The 16,792-nt window shown below is 45.3% G+C and overlaps 1 protein-coding gene across 1 annotated transcript; it reads right to left on the bottom strand.

Annotated features, from left to right (window-relative positions):
• On the bottom strand, nucleotides 1–13,380 carry LOC311240188 (butyrophilin subfamily 3 member A1). Its single transcript, XM_084328731.1, has 10 exons — nucleotides 13,260–13,380; nucleotides 10,470–10,565; nucleotides 7,492–7,590; nucleotides 7,030–7,131; nucleotides 4,963–5,091; nucleotides 4,148–4,285; nucleotides 3,389–3,440; nucleotides 3,164–3,190; nucleotides 2,750–2,776; nucleotides 1–1,076 (listed from the first exon to the last, which is right to left on the bottom strand). The coding sequence occupies exons 2-10, from the start codon at nucleotides 10,533–10,535 to the stop codon at nucleotides 517–519; spliced, it is 1,200 nt and encodes a 399-aa protein (XP_084184857.1). The 5' UTR covers nucleotides 10,536–10,565; nucleotides 13,260–13,380; the 3' UTR covers nucleotides 1–516.
• Between the last annotated feature and the right edge of the window lie 3,412 nt (nucleotides 13,381–16,792).

Raw genomic sequence — 16,792 nt, 5'->3', positions numbered from 1 at the left:
AAAGTGCATTGTTTACTGCAGGATTACTATTGCACGACACATAATAATAATAATAACAACACTTATCGTTTGAAATGTATGAAGTTACAGAGGGGGCGTGGGCTGAGGGGGCGAGCGATAGCTAACGACGGAGGGGGACGATCACGTGGAGGAGGAAGCGGCGGCTGGGTGAAGCGTGCGTCGTGTACAGTGGCTATGGAGTAGCACAACGATGGGACTCTCTTTTTTTCTTAATAATAATAATAATTGATATCTCGACTACTCGCAGTGCCTACGTGGGGACTCCCCTTTTTGTACGCATAGTATTCCATCCACAGACATCTTGGTAGGCAAACGGGAGATATAATCATCTCTTGACTACCGTATGGGCCTTCAATGAGCATTGCACCATATTGGTAGGCGTGGCACGTCACGAGAATACTATAGATACGCGGCCCGTCTACTGGAGTGGTAAGAGGGGAAGTGTGGGGGGGGGGGGGGGGGGGTCGGGGGGGTCATTGAGAAGGAGAGGGAAGGTCAACCCCAAAGGCAGACGGCGGGGCAGAGGCAGTGGGTCTTGAGCCCCGGGGACTTGATCACCATGTCGTCGAGGATCTCCGTGGTGCCGAACAGGGGGAAGAGTTTCTCGCCGACGCTCTGGTTGTAGGTGTAGAGGTGGGCACGGCTGTCCACGTCGTAGAAGGACAGCTGGCCCTGCTCGCAGTCCAGGTAGACGCCCACCTTGCGGGGGATGAGGCCCGGGCGCAGGGCGGTGTAGGGCACGGTCAGGGCCTTCAGCTCTGTGCCTCTCTCCAGACGCAGGGTCAGGAAGCCTGTGTCCGTGTTCATGGACCTGAAGCCCTTCCTCAGCGCCGACTCGCGGGCCACGCCCAGCCGCCAGTCGCGCTCGCCCACGTCCACCTCCCAGTAGTGGCGGCCAGCGGCGTAGCCCTCCACGCCCACGGCGCACCACCAGCCGTCGAAGCGCTGGTGGTAGTTGGGCACCTCCTTCCTCTCGTAGCCGCAGCGCATCCTCTTCTCGTCGTTGGAGATCAGGAGGTCGGGGTTGGCCGAGTCCAGGTCCAGGGTGACCTCCACTGGGGGGGGGGGGGGGGGGGGGGGGATAAAGAGGTTTTGAATTATACAGTATAGAGCAGCGGTTCTCAAACTACGGGTCGCGACCCAAAGTGGGGTCATGGGTAGACGCATTGGCAAGTAAGAAAATATATATATATATATATATATATATTTTTTGGCAACATATTTTGGCTAAATATGCCTAGTTTTATAAATGTGTATTGATAACACAGTGCTGTAATACAAATTTCTAATAAATATGCAGGATCAAGTTCAATAACGTGTGCTTTTATTTTGATATTCCTTAATTCCACGTTGAAATTAAGCGATACATTAAGTGTGGGGTCGGCAAAAGAAATGGGGTACCCTAGAGAGGGTAGGACATTAACCTCTTCTCTGGAGGGTGTATTATTTATTATATTAAATGGGGTGGCATTTATAGACATTTACAAGGCAATTTTGTTTAAAAACGATGTGAAATGTGTGGCTTGTTGGTTTACAAGAAACTACGTTTCTCCTCGTTTTCCACCAAGAGCATTTTGATTCAGATTATTTTATTGTTGCAGCTTTTTTAAATGTACATACATAATGGCTCCTCAATTGTAGTAGTTTTGTAAACATGCTACACAACGGATATTCTATCTATACAAACTATAAACTATAAATGTCAACTACGGTATAACTATAAACTTATGAGCTATAAACTAAACATAATACACATATTCTAGCTATACTAACTGTATAAATTAAATAAAACTCTAGACTAGTGGTTCTCAACTGGTCTAACCTCGGGACCCAACATTTTCCTTAGTCATTAAGTCGCGACCCAAATTTTTTAACCACTGATTTATTTCAAAAAAAGAAATTGTGCAGTAATACGCAATCTTTCATCCACTGTTAAAAACATAAATAAATAATGCTTCTTAGCAGACTTCTTAGCTTCTTAGAAATAAAATAATAATAATAATAATAATAATAATAATAATAATAATAATAATTCTAATAATAATAATAATAATAATAATAATAATAAATAATTATGCTTAGCAGACTTCTTAGCTTAACATAACAGACCTAAGTTTGGGGGAACTAATGGGATAACTGGGGTTGCAACAAACGTGCAACTAGGGCTAAAAACCCAATGAAATAAAATAATGATAATAATAATAAATAATATATCCTTCTTAGCAGACTTCTTAGCTTAACATCCCAGGGAACTAATGGGATAACTGGGGATGTTGTTTGCTCCTGACAAGAGTCTCAAAGTCTGGGGTGATGGTAGACAAAGCAACTCTGAGGTCATGCTCAATGTTCAATCTGTTCCTCTGCTTTGTCTTCAGCTGGACCAGAGCTGAGAAGCCACTTGCACAAAGATAGGTAGTGCAAAAAACGAATTATAAAAATAAAATAAAAACTTTTTTTACACACGCACTCAAAATGGCCCCGCGACCCACTTTTGGGTCATGACCCACCAGTTGAGAAACACTGCTTAAACATAATGCACAACATATATTCTGTCTAGACAAACTATACATTGTATTATGTTTAGTCTATAGTTTAGTTATATAGTTTTGTGCATCCATAATCCCATATTAGGGACAGTGTTTGAAATCAAAGGGGCCTTTTTGCTACTAGTCCCTGTTCATTTCCATGACGAGGGAATCATGAGAAATGTGTTGAATGAACACTTTACCTGATGCATCCGAGATCCATTTCCACACTGAAATAATGAAAGCAGTTTAGTAATGAGTAGCACTTCAATCAATCAATCAATCAATATGTATGTGTGTATTCAAAATTATTAGTAAATTACACATCTATTTCTAAATCTGCATGTTTATTAGATTAGATTAGATTGTACTTTATTATCATATTTGCATACAACAAGATTTGGGACTCAAAGTGAAGGTGCGGTAAGAAGTAATAAAAGAAACATAAACTACTATACAGACACACAAGATACTATACAAGAAACAAAATACTACAAGAAGCATAAAATACTATACAATAAAACAATGTTACAATACAAAATCACAACAATATACAAAATAACAATCACAGTGTCAGACGGCAGTGGGTGGGTATTGCACTGTGTATTCATATTCACCTGAGTCAGGAATGTAGCGGGTGGCACCTGAGCGGATAAAAAAAACAAATTTAGAAGGGAACGTTTCAAAGGTTTCCAGATGAACAAAATCAACTCGATTGAGACGTCGACCAATAAACTTCTATTATTATTATTATTATTATTATTATTATTATTATTATTATTATTATTATTATTATTATTATTATTATTATTAATAATTATTATTATTATTATTTCACAGACCTATATTCTGAGATCTCTGCTTCCAGACGAGCCACTGTTTGGGTATGGTCTCCTGCAAACAAACAAATCGAATAGAAATCCTTTAACCCTTTCACTGCCACACGACAGAAGGTTAACCCTTTACTATCAGACAACCGACGGTCACAAATACATTCTAAAATCTTAAATATACAACTATCCAGTAAAATGCACAGTAATAAGTGTGAAAATGTAAAGTGAGAAGTGTCAAGTGAAAAGTGTCCAGGAAGATTGTGAGAAGTGTACAGTTTCTTTTTTTTTTTTAAACTTTCCAGGAAGATTTGGACCGGGCTGTACCGTCACCCTGTGCTCAGTGATGCAGTGAGGCGCAGTGATGCAGTATAGAGTTGAATGGCTGTCGGAATGAAGGACTTCCTGTGCCGTTCAGTGTTACATCTAGGGAGTCTTATAGTCTAACACTGAACGTGGTACAGTGGTGCCAGTTATGGTACAGACCCTCACCGGCACCTTTATTTTTCTCATAATCTTTATATTCATATTCGATTGTATTGCCTATAATATTTTATGTCTTTCTACTATTACCCTGCCCATACCTGTACCTCCCCTCCCCCCTGCGCTGCTACTATATGATGCCTGTGTTTCCCCCAAGGCGATCAATAAAGGAACATCTGATCTTATTTTATCAATATACTGTAGGTTACACAATGGAGGTCTGCTGGAGCTGCAGTCCAGTCGATATTTGGACCAGACGTTGTTGTAACTGGACCGACCGAGCCTCACCTTGTCTGGGCTCTGTGACATTAAGGTCCACATCACCAACTCCATGGCGGTCAGCAGGTTGGGCATGCGGCCCCATCGCCAGGCGGACTGCAGGTCCTCCAGGGCCTTGGCCACAGGCTCCCCCGGCCACACGCTTTGCTACACGTTGGGGAAATAAGTTTTAAGTTTATTTGCAAAAGGGACAGTGCATATTAATCAACAATAAATGTAAATACGCCAGATTTAGCCATATTTAGCCAGACGGCTCAGATTTCATCTGTATAGTCCCTGGCCCAAGATGTTAAAAAAAGCATCAACCTAAAGTGATAAAAAAAAAGGTTATCGTACATAACATACATCAAATAGGCCTAGATAAAATACAATTCATCATCACAATATACAATTATTTTACAAAAATACATATAAAACAGAATAATGGTGAATTGCATACACACACAGTTCATGGATTTAGCTGTGGGTGCAGCTCTGGAGTTCTTTGAGCCAGTTTTAAACTTTTTTTTATTTTTTATTATTGTTCAAGCGTGTTACAGGTCTGGATATTTGTAGGCATAGGCGTAATAAAAGCTACTGTTGTGAAACGGCGAGGGTTATTTGATAAAGCCCTGTGGATCTAGATTAGATTCAAATTTATTGTCATCATACAGCACAAGTACAGTACCAATGAAAAGAAGTTTGGCATCCAACCAGAGTGCACATGTAGCAGTAAAGTGCAATAGTAATATACACAATGTACAGGTGATTAAACTGGATATAAACCAACATTATATATAAGTGAAAAGTAATTTCTCTTTCTGTTGCAGGTCTGCTCTCCTCACCTCGGGCTGAGCTCGCAGGTCCTTGGTCCAGTTGAGGATGACCGTCTTGGCCTGCTCCAGATCCTGCTCCGTGGCCTGCTCCTTCCGCTCCATCGTCTCTGGCCACCCGTCCGTCTGCATTGTCCTCTTCTGCAGACGGGAAGAGAGTCCAATGGTTTCAACGGTTCACATACGTGGGGGGGGAGGGAGGGAGGGAGGGGTCTGTGTCTTTTAAAATGAAATCTACCAAAGATATTGACATTTCAGGAGGTTTCAAATGTCTCAAAGTAAGCGGAGGTGGAGCTAGTATACTGTATTCCCTGGTACAAGTAGATCGTATTTCAATATATTTTACATTAAAGTTCCGAACTGGTAGCATTAGTCACAGTATGACGATGGTTCTTCTCCTCAGATAGGTACCCTGCTCTCCAGTATAAAGGCCCTGCAGAGAGGGGTAGTTAGGTACCCTGCTCTCCAGTATAAAGGCCGTGCAGAGAGGGGTAGTTAGGTACCCTGCTCTCCAGTATAAAGGCCCTGCAGAGAGGGGTAGTTAGTTACCCTGCTCTCCAGTATAAAGGCCCTGCAGAGAGGGGTAGTTAGTTACCCTGCTCTCCAGTATAAAGGCCGTGCAGAGAGGGGTAGTTAGTTACCCTGCTCTCCTGTATAAAGGCCCTGCAGAGAGGGGTAGTTAGGTACCCTGCTCTCCAGTATAAAGGCCCTGCAGAGAGGGGTAGTTAGTTACCCTGCTCTCCAGTATAAAGGCCCTGCAGAGAGGGGTAGTTAGGTACCCTGCTCTCCAGTATAAAGGCCCTGCAGAGAGGGGTAGTTAGTTACCCTGCTCTCCAGTATAAAGGCCCTGCAGAGAGGGGTAGTTAGGTACCCTGCTCTCCAGTATAAAGGCCCTGCAGAGAGGGGTAGTTAGTTACCCTGCTCTCCAGTATAAAGGCCCTGCAGAGAGGGGTAGTTAGTTACCCTGCTCTCCAGTATAAAGGCCGTGCAGAGAGGGGTAGTTAGTTACCCTGCTCTCCAGTATAAAGGCCCTGCAGAGAGGGGTAGTTAGTTACCCTGCTCTCCAGTATAAAGGCCCTGCAGAGAGGGGTAGTTAGTTACCCTGCTCTCCAGTATAAAGGCCCTGCAGAGAGGGGTAGTTAGGTACCCTGCTCTCCAGTATAAAGGCCCTGCGGAGAGGGGTAGTTAGTTACCCTGCTCTCCAGTATAAAGGCCCTGCAAAGAGGGGTAGTTAGTTAGGTACCCTGCTCTCCAGTATAAAGGCCCTGCAGAGAGGGGTAGTTAGTTACCCTGCTCTCCAGTATAAAGGCCCTGCAGAGAGGGGTAGTTAGTTACCATGCTCTCCAGTATAAAGGCCCTGCAGAGAGGGGTAGTTAGTTAGTTACCCTGCTCTCCAGTATAAAGGCCCTGCAGAGAGGGGTAGTTAGTTACCCTGCTCTCCAGTATAAAGGCCCTGCGGAGAGGGGTAGTTAGTTACCCTGCTCTCCAGTATAAAGGCCCTGCAGAGAGGGGTAGTTAGTTACCCTGCTCTCCAGTATAAAGGCCCTGCAGAGAGGGGTAGTTAGGTACCCTGCTCTCCAGTATAAAGGCCCTGCAGAGAGGGGTAGTTAGTTACCCTGCTCTCCAGTATAAAGGCCCTGCAGAGAGGGGTAGTTAGTTACCCTGCTCTCCAGTATAAAGGCCCTGCAGAGAGGGGTAGTTAGTTACCCTGCTCTCCAGTATAAAGGCCCTGCAGAGAGGGGTAGTTAGTTACCCTGCTCTCCAGTATAAAGGCCCTGCAGAGAGGGGTAGTTAGTTACCCTGCTCTCCAGTATAAAGGCCCTGCAAAGAGGGGTAGTTAGTTACCCTGCTCTCCAGTATAAAGGCCCTGCAGAGAGGGGTAGTTAGTTACCCTGCTCTCCAGTATAAAGGCCCTGCAGAGAGGGGTAGTTAGTTACCCTGCTCTCCAGTATAAAGGCCCTGCAGAGAGGGGTAGTTAGTTACCCTGCTCTCCAGTATAAAGGCCGTGCAGAGAGGGGTAGTTAGTTACCCTGCTCTCCAGTATAAAGGCCCTGCAGAGAGGGGTAGTTAGTTAGTTACCTTGCTCTCCAGCATAGAAGCCCACTCCAGTATAAAGGCCCTGCAGAGAGGGGTGGGCCAGGTGTCTTCAAGATCCCATATGTGCTCCAGCACTTCTGACTTCTGCAGTGGCAGGACAGGGGGGGGGGGGGGGGGAGGAGAGTTAGTAGTGTGTGTGTGTGTGTGTGTGTGTGTGTGTGTGTGTGTGTGTGTGTGTGTGTGTGTGTGTGTGTGTGTGTGTGTGTGTGTGTGTGTGTGTGTGTGTGTGTGTGTGTGTGTGTGTGTGTGTGTGTGTGTGTGTGAGTGAGTGTGTGCAGATAGAAAAATACATAAATATACAAATAAAGATATTTTCAGTATTTTCTGTTTCACTCTTCAGTGACTATAGTTTGCAGAGTATGCCCATTTCATCTATACCAGTCCTGAAACTGTACAGTCTACAGTGTTTCCATGCTATAATGTTGGCGTTTTTCCAGTATATACCTGGCAGACTCGACTGAGGTCTCTCGCCAGCGCCACCACAAACAACTGGTTCTCCTCCAGAGGCTCCCTTTTCTCATTCTTCGCTCTCTTGCGAGATTCCTGGGAGGAAACAGAAACAGAGGACGGCAGTGAATTCACATTTTACACTAGAAAGTAACTCAAATCAAACCAGGGATGAGGGAGGAGTCACAGGCTGAATACAATTCTCGGCAGAAAAGATAAACGTGTAGAAGGGATTGAAAGGATTTGGGCTTATAGGGGCACCCTCTAAAGATTTGGGTTTATAGGGGTATCCTCTAAAGAGTTGGGCGTATCGGGGTATCCTCTAAATATATGGGCTTATAGGTGCACCCTCTAAAGATTTGGGCTTATAGGGGTATCCTCTAAAGATTTGGGCTTATAGGGGTATCCTCTAAACATTAGGTCTTATAAGGGCGCCCTCTAAATATTTGGGCTTATAGGGGCGCCCTCTAAAAATGTGGGCTTATAGGGGCACCCTCTAAAGATTTGGGCTTATAGGTGCGCCCTCTAAAGATCTGGGCTTATAGGTGCGCCCTCTAAAGATTTGGGCTTATAGGGGTATCCTCTAAACATTAGGTCTTATAAGGGCGCCCTCTAAATATTTGGGCTTATAGGGGCGCCCTCTAAAAATGTGGGCTTATAGGGGCACCCTCTAAAGATTTGGGCTTATAGGTGCGCCCTCTAAAGATCTGGGCTTATAGGTGCGCCCTCTAAAGATTTGGGCTTATAGGGGCACCCTCTGCAGAACTCTTTTGGTGGATGTACTACTAGAATTACTTAATTTACAGATATGATTTTGTATCAATTTTAAGATACTGTTTTAATGTGTATTAATTAGTGCACAATTCACAAATAAAGGCTCGTTAACTCTGATAAATCTGTACAGAAGGTTGTTTTTTAGATTAGATTAGATGTATTAGAAATAGATTAGAAATGTATTGTCATGGCACAAGTGCAAGTACAGAGAAATGAGGTTGGCATCTAACCAGAGGGCAAAGTAGCAGTAAAGTGCTTTGTAGTGTACAGTATATATAATAAATATACAGTAAACATGTGAATATATGGAGTATATATGACGAAGCTACGAAGTAAATATGCTAAGCTAATGTATGTACAGTATTGTTAGATACGGTGGTACAAGTATGAATACACTATGGTAATCAACCATACTAGCCAGTGGTTTAACGAATAAGAGTAGGTACGGATATAATAGATATAGACAAATGTATATACAGTGTTATTTTACACTGCTGCTATCATAGTGTTATATGGATAGACTATAGCTTGGATAAAGTGGTATAATAATAAGGTAGTTATGAGTACAGTATGTCTCCTCAGTTTCTCTCTCATGACATCGCTCTCTCTCTCTCTATGTATATATTTGTTTTACTATAATAAAATAAAATGTTTTGTACAAACAAAAAATACAAAAATTAAACCACGTTGTGTTGCTTGGTTACCATGTGTATCAGAGTGAACCAACCACAGGAAAAGCTATTGTTATAGTTATTAAAGTATGTTTTCCTTTTTGTTGCCACACACACACACACGCACACACACGCACACACGCACACACAAACACACACCCCAGCACAGGGTGAGGGTGGAGGAGGTTGATGCCTCTTTGAACATCTTGGCCAGGGACTACAGATGGAATCTAGCCTTCTGGCTTAAATCTGGCGTATTTACATTTATTGTTGATTAATATGCACTGTCCCTTTTGCAAATAAACTTAAACTTAAACACACACACCCCAGCGCACACAAACACACATACTGTACGTAGGCCTAAATGGGTTTCAACATTGTGAGCCTCTCTCTCTCTCTCTCTCTCTCTCTCTCTCTCTCTCCCTCCTCCTTCTGCTCTATGAAGTCGCCAGCAAGTCATCTTTCAACAACATCAGGGGAAAACCTGTTTATCTCCCTCTCTCTCTCCCCCTTTCTCTCTTTCTCTCTCTCCCACTTCCTCCCTCTCTCTCTCTCCCTCCCTCTCCCCCTTCCTGTCTCTCTCCCTCCCTCCCTCCCCCTCCCCCCTTCCATCACTCTCTGTCTCTCTCCCTCCCTCTCCCTCTCTCTCTCTCTCCCTCCCTCTCCCTCTATCTCTCTGTCTCTCTCTCTGTCTCTCTCCCCCCTCCCTCCCTCTCTCGTAACAATAACTCCAGGATGAATCGGTGTTGTCATAAAACCACTCCAAGTGGCTTCTCCTTTACCTCTGGGACTCGGAGACAACGAAGGCACTATCAGATTGTCTCGTCGCTGAACATACTCAGTGAGAACTCAGACTGTGTCTCATCCGTCATATGATCCTAGCATTCGTCTGTCTCCCCGCCTGCACCATGGTCGTCTAATTACACCAGGGAGGGATGAGAGAGAGAGTGTGTGTGTGTGTGTGTGTGTGTGTGTGTGTGTGTGTGTGTGTGTGTGTGTGTGTGTGTGTGTGTGAGAGAAAAACGACTAACCTTCGTACTGTCTTTTGCTATTATGCACTGTGCTACTAAGTAATCTACTGGGCCTATATTATCAAGAGTGTAGCACTCAAGTTCAAAACTGAACAATATCCCTTACCCTTAGCTGCCAGAGTCGTACCCTTAGCTGCCAGAGTTGTACCCTTACCCTTAGCTGCCAGAGTTAATAATAATAATAATAATAATAATAATAATAATAATAATAATGCATTTTATTTAGTTTTGTACCCTTCCCTTCCCTTCCTGCTGATGTGTTGCACATAACTTGTAAGTAGCGTTGGATAAAAGTGTCAGCTAAATGACTAATGTAAATGTAAGTGTGTGTGTGTGTGTGTGTGCGTGTGTGCGTGTGTGCGTGCGTGCGTGCGTGCGTGCTTGTGATGGAAAAACCGCCGTCATGGCAGCAAGGTGACCCCCCCGCTGTGATAGAATCTCCCAGACGGCAACGAAACGGGGAGGAATTTGAGACGTGTGACGGGATCTCGCTCTCTACCTTCAGCTTGACCGTCATGTTCTTGGCCGGCTCCACCAGGAAGTGGAAGCACTGCATGATCATCATCTTGGAAACTGTGTCTGTGCTGCTGGATCCCTGGGAGGGAAAAAACCCACAGATGAAGCCGCGTTAGAAAGATCCAGTTTGACAACAGGGACCCGACATCCCTCCTCCTCCTCCTCCTCCTCCGAGCAGCAGGTCCTTCTTGCTTTTGTTTCGTTGAAGTCGGGGGGAAAAAATCATTTCAAGATATGTTTCTTAAGGGTATTTCTACTTTATTGTGCACACACACACACACACACACACACACACACACACACACACACACACAGTGTGCCTCACTGCATCACTGAGCACAGGGTGACAGTTACCATCTTCCTGGACTTTTACTTTTAAAACAACACTTACTGTACACTTACTGTACATTTCTGTATATTTTACTGTATGTTTTACATTAGAATGTATATACATAACATAGGAAATGTATATCCCGGACCGTATTTTATTCTTAGGCTTATTTTATTCTTTATTCTTAGGCTTATTTTTATTCTTATTGGTGACTTGTTTTGTCTACCTAAATGTTTACTGTGAGTGATTTGTAGTGCCAAATTTCCCTCGGGATGAATAAATTCTATTCTATTCTATTATTGGATAGGACAGTGAGTCACAGGACATCGGGGGTAGAGGGAAGGGGGTAGAGAGAAGGGGGGATGACTTGCAACAAAAGGGGTTAGGCCGGATTCTAACCCTGGACGTTGCGATTACGCCCCAAGTCAGGTCATTTTCATCTGGATTCAGTCTCATTCGGTTCCCTTCGGTCCTGAACGGACGCCATGAACACACAGTCAAATATTTTTCCACTCTCAAGGACACAAATGTTTACTTCCAAAGCGCCACTGTGTGAATCACTAAACGCCATGCAAGGCAGACACCCACACAGACGCCACAGGGACCAGTTTCAAGGCCTAAATCTAATGGCCGCGTGTATCAAAGCTGCAACACCGGTGTGTTCGACACACAGAACCAGCGAACGACACGACATCCTCAACCTTTTTTTGTCAGTCATTGCCTGATCTATAAATTATACACCGACCCGTGTAGATTATTATTAAGTGAGACAGGGAGACGAGTTATAACAGGAAAAATATCTGGAGGTTGTTTTGGAGGCAGACGATAACAGTTCAAGCAGAGGTCTCTCTCTCTCCCCTCCCTACCTCCCCCTCTCTCTCTCTCTCTCTCTCCCCCTCCCTCTCTCTCTCCCTCCCCCTCTCTCTCTCTCTCTCTCTCCCCCTCCCTCTCTCTCCCCCCTCCCTCTCTCTCTCCCTCTCTGCCTCCCCCTCTCTCTGCCTCCCCCTCTCTCTCCCCCTCCCTATCTCTCTCCCCCCCTCTCTCTCCCCCTCCTTCCCTCTCTATCCCCCTCCCTCCCTATCTCCACCCCCCCCCCCCTCTCTCTCTCTGCAGGCTAATCCAGTAGCTCTTCTGCAGGATAACAAATGCAGCACGTGAGTTTTAGTCTTAGTATTCTGGCACCCGTTGACGGATTACCTTTACAGTAAACAGGTTTTCATTTCCTCTTGACTCAGCAAACCTAGAGATTCTGGCAAAAACACGCCCAGATACTTTTATTTTTTATTGTCTATATTTGTCATAACGTATATTATAACCGATAGGGCATACAGGCCCGTCATCTGCACCTTTGTTTACACTGTTTATTTTTCTCAGATTTTTATATTCAGAGTTAATTATATTGCGTATACTGTTTCTTTTTCACATATTTCTATATCCAGATTTTAATCCATTGCCTATATTTATGTTTTTCTTCTATTACCCTGCCCATACCTGTACCTCCCCTCCCCCCACCCCCCATGCTGCTATGACGCCCAAATATCTCCAAGGGGATCAATAAAGGAATATCTTATCTTAGCTTATCTTATATACACCATACGCCCATATAATATTCAACTGTGCCTCATCTCTCTATATGCAGACTCTCTCTGCTTCTCAAATCAGAATCTGGTGCTGGACACATACGACGAATGTGCGACTGAATGTTTTTTTAACTCTACGTGATGCATAGGCTACATACGGATTGGTAAATTAATCAGATTTAGCTTAACTTTCATGCATATTCATTATATTTAAATAGATGCAATAAATTATTATGGACATAGGACATATTTAAGACTCTATACGTGATGTATAGGGTATATACGGATTGGTAAATTAAATCAGATTTAGCTTAACTGTCATGCATATTCATTCTATTTAAATAGATGCAATAAATGATTTGTGGACATAATAGGACACAAGAAAAGAAGGGAAAAGAACGGTCACAGCAGGCTATAACCTATATAGAGAAGCAATGTGCAAATACACCAATAGAATAAGAGACCGATCAGTAGACAAGAGATTACTCTCTAATTATGTTGATCGTGGGAAAACATGACTCTGCATCTTTCCCAGTGCAGCAGCAGTCACAGCGACCCACATAGCGAGCTGCATACTGCGCACTGAACGATCAACAGCCCGCCCGGCCGTGTGACTTTGCGGCAATGCTTCAATATTGATGCAGCAAAAATACCCTTGAGCGACTTTGCAACTTGATTACTGTGTGCACGTATATATGCAGCACTGAATGGTATGAGTGTGCATTAACAATGAGCTCTTGTGCGAGATCCAAAAAAAAAAATCCTTGCAATACTTTTTGTTGCATGAAATTGTGGATGCATAATTTAAGAAATCGAGGAAAAGAGATATTCAAGGAACATAATAGGATGCAGGCAGACTTACCCTAAAAGGTGGTGTGGATCCCTCGGTGTCTAGTGGGGAACTGATGGGTCTGGCCAGGTGAAGGCTTGTGTCACTGTGTGTCTCTAGCTGCTGCAGTGTCTGACCTTGTTTACATACAAGCCTCTCGTGTCGTCGGGGCAGTTCGGCTATTGTCGTCACCGCGACTCTCTCCTGTGGGTTCAGCGGGCGGCCATACTTGTAGGGTCAATTGTATTATTATATAATATAATATATATTATTATACCTCTCTTTCGTTTTTTTTATTGATTGATTGATTGATTGATTGAAAACTTTATTAACTTAGAATGGGTACAATACAGTGCTGCTCAATACAAGAAACAACTGCTAAGAGGAAGGATGCAGACCAGAAAAATACTTTCGTCTTGTTTACATAACATAAGGGGTCCTCCATTTTCAATTCATCAAGACATTTATGACATACAACATACAGACATTTTCATTTACGGATTTGTACTTTATTGTAGATCATCTTCTAAATCTAAACTGATGTGTCATAATGTTGTAAAAACAATTTCCCCCGATGTTATAGAATTGTCCCCTTGCAAGTCCACTGCTTGCCCCTAGATTAATTATACCTGTTACAAAGGGTCAGATTAAACCGAATATATATATTTATTACTTGAGATATATTGTATAGTATTTGTATATCGTTTGATATCCCTTGTATATTCTTTGTACATATACACGGAATATCCCTTTACCTAGTACAGACCATAATATTTCGTTCTCCTATTGGACAGCGATCCCCTAGGCGCCACGGCCATACCCCCAATGTCTAGTTCAAAGTCACCGCCAAAGACATGCCTGGACATGACCGGCTCTGCGCAAGAATACGAGACAGAAATAAGGCTGGTACTAGATTGTTCACCTTACGTATAAATACGGCGCAGGTGAATACAGCAGTATGTTAACCAATAAGTTGAAGCCTCACACCACGATACAACGTGCTGTGAAGTGGGCCCGTTTTTGCCCCAAAATAGAGCCTTGAGACCGCGTGCGAATTGATAGCTGAAGTGTCAGAGTTTAACGCTGTATCGTCGAGTTCGACCTATTCTATTATTTAAGTAATAGTCTATTATGTATAGTGTATCGTGCGGCTACCGTTCTACAGTGACCAGCATTACCAACGCTTCCTTGTACCGAGCTAGTGTGCTTATCCAGGCTGGGCGGCTTAACCTGGTGCCGTCATCCGAGGAGCCCTAGACGAGAACCGTGTGGATATGTACACTGGATAACCTACACCGGCGACTACAGAGCCCTTTCCGGCTGGATTATTATATTGCTTTGGTCCTGTGGCTGTTGGAGCGGAGAATCGTCTACACCCACTGCTGTGTGGGACCATACCCGTGAGGAACATCACTCGAGCCCGTCTCTAGGAGAGGCTGGCTGGCTTTCACCTATGCTGCACGCATACTTGGATTATAGCTGCTGCTTTCGTCTGCCGATCAAGGGAGTAATGTACCGCCTCCCGTAGCTGGAGCTTATTGATTCCCCGTTGACCCAGACTTTGCATTCGAACATTTCTCCCCTGCTGGCCTACAACCGGAGGGACCCTCTTAGTACCTCCAGCGGACCTACTAGTGTACCATATATATAATTCTTATGATACAGGTGGTATTAATTATCTCCTGCGTAATATGCTCATGGACTTACGCTCTTGACCTATTCATGCACATTCTTCGCCTTACAAGCGCAACTCTCAATCTTGATAAGTAAAGTAATGTAAGATAATCTTCGTGCTGCTAATAAATATTCTTCTAAACGAGTATTTGTTGTGAAGCCGTGTTATTGTGGATGTGTTCATCACATATACCTGTGTACTGTATGGCCAGTAGTAATGTACATAACGCAGTAGTGGTTTAATGATACCATACTTATTCAATACAGTCAGGGAATTGTACCCCTCAGTTACAATTGGTCCTTCGAGCCGGAGGGTAATTAGCGTAATATTAATATAATATTAATATTAACATGGCCAATGATGAACACTCCACAAACGGTTCTCCTAAGCTAGATCGCCCGGAGCGCAGACGGCAGCCACCTCGTTACCTAGAGGACTACGCTGCCAGTCTACTACCTAGCTTTATACAGACGTTAAACGCGGAAAAAGCGGATAGTAAAAGTATGTCAAACCCTACCGACCAGGCGACCCCGCCAGTAGAGACCCTAGTGGGTTCTAACGTAACTGACCAAGCCCACGGGGGGGACCAGGAGGGACATGACATGACTTTACCCCCCGACAACGCCAACGAGACAGTCCCCGGAGAGCTCCAGGATAAAGAAAGCGCTCCAGGGACAGAACCCGACCCACTACCAGAAGAGACGCACACCCAGGAGATGGACCTCCTCGGAGCGCGACAGGAGAACGGATCTCCAACGAGCACTGCCAGAAGCCGATCACCTCCGCCGGTGTCTTCCCCCAGCGAAGCGGACAAGATGCTGGCGCAGGCATTCATCGCCACCCTGGCAGCCTCCACCGAACGCGATCGACTTCAAGCGCAACAGACGAGCGAGCGCGAACAAGCTGCAGACCAACGAGAGCGCCTTCACGCGCAACTCCAAGCGCAAGCCCTCAGTGAACGCGAACATTCTGCAACCGAGCGAGAGCGCTTCCAGGCGCAACAAAGGAGTGAAGACGACCGCATAAGACTGGAGACCAGACGCCTTCAGACGGAAGAGAACATTGAAAGGAGCCGCGCCGATGCACAGTGCGCCGCCGCCAATGCACAGCGCGACGCCGCCCATGCCAGCGCCAATGCACAGCGCGACGCCGCCAATGCCCAGCGCGAAGCAGTGCGCGACGCCGCCCATGCCCAGCGCGAGGCAGAGCACGACCGGCTGCAGGCGCAGATGATGGACAAATTGATTGCCATGGCGACACCCCCTCTTTCCGCACGGAGCTCCCGGAGATCATCACGACAAGGGTCTAGGGCACATTCCCCTACCCGACCAAGCGACCCGGGACCCCGCCAACAGGAGGATCCTGTCCACGTCTCCGAACCCCCTCCCCGGCCGGTCCATACGAGACCCAGCAACCGGGAAGAACCGGCCTACGTCGCCGAGAGACTGAACAGAAGACTCCAGGACCTAGCAGAGGAGAAGGAAGAGGAAGAGGAGGAATGTCAAGCCGACCAGCAGCAACGTACTCTGGACCAGGAGGCCCAGTACAGCCCCGACCAGCAGCAACGTACTCTGGACCAGGAGGCCCAGTACAGCCCAGACGTCAGCCCCAAGTCACTGCGCTACAAACCCCCGACTCAACTCACGGGTGAGTTTGACGCACCGTCAGCACCGAGGAACAGCACCTGGGTACCCGGCCCCTGGTACCCACCAAGTACCAGCCCACGACGACACGTACGGGGAGACTCGCCCAGGAGGCCTCTCCCCCAACGCTCACCGATGTGCCAGCCATCCATGGCATCGTACCTTGGCACACCGACGTTCCCGGATTTTACACACGAGAACAGAGCACAGTACACAGAGCTACGAATGTGCTTAGAGACAATGATGTC

This window comes from Notolepis coatsorum, assembly GCF_963971535.1.
Source record: "Notolepis coatsorum genome assembly, chromosome: 14".
Lineage (NCBI taxonomy): Eukaryota > Metazoa > Chordata > Actinopteri > Aulopiformes > Paralepididae > Notolepis > Notolepis coatsorum.
This window is presented reverse-complemented; position numbering and strand designations above follow the sequence as displayed.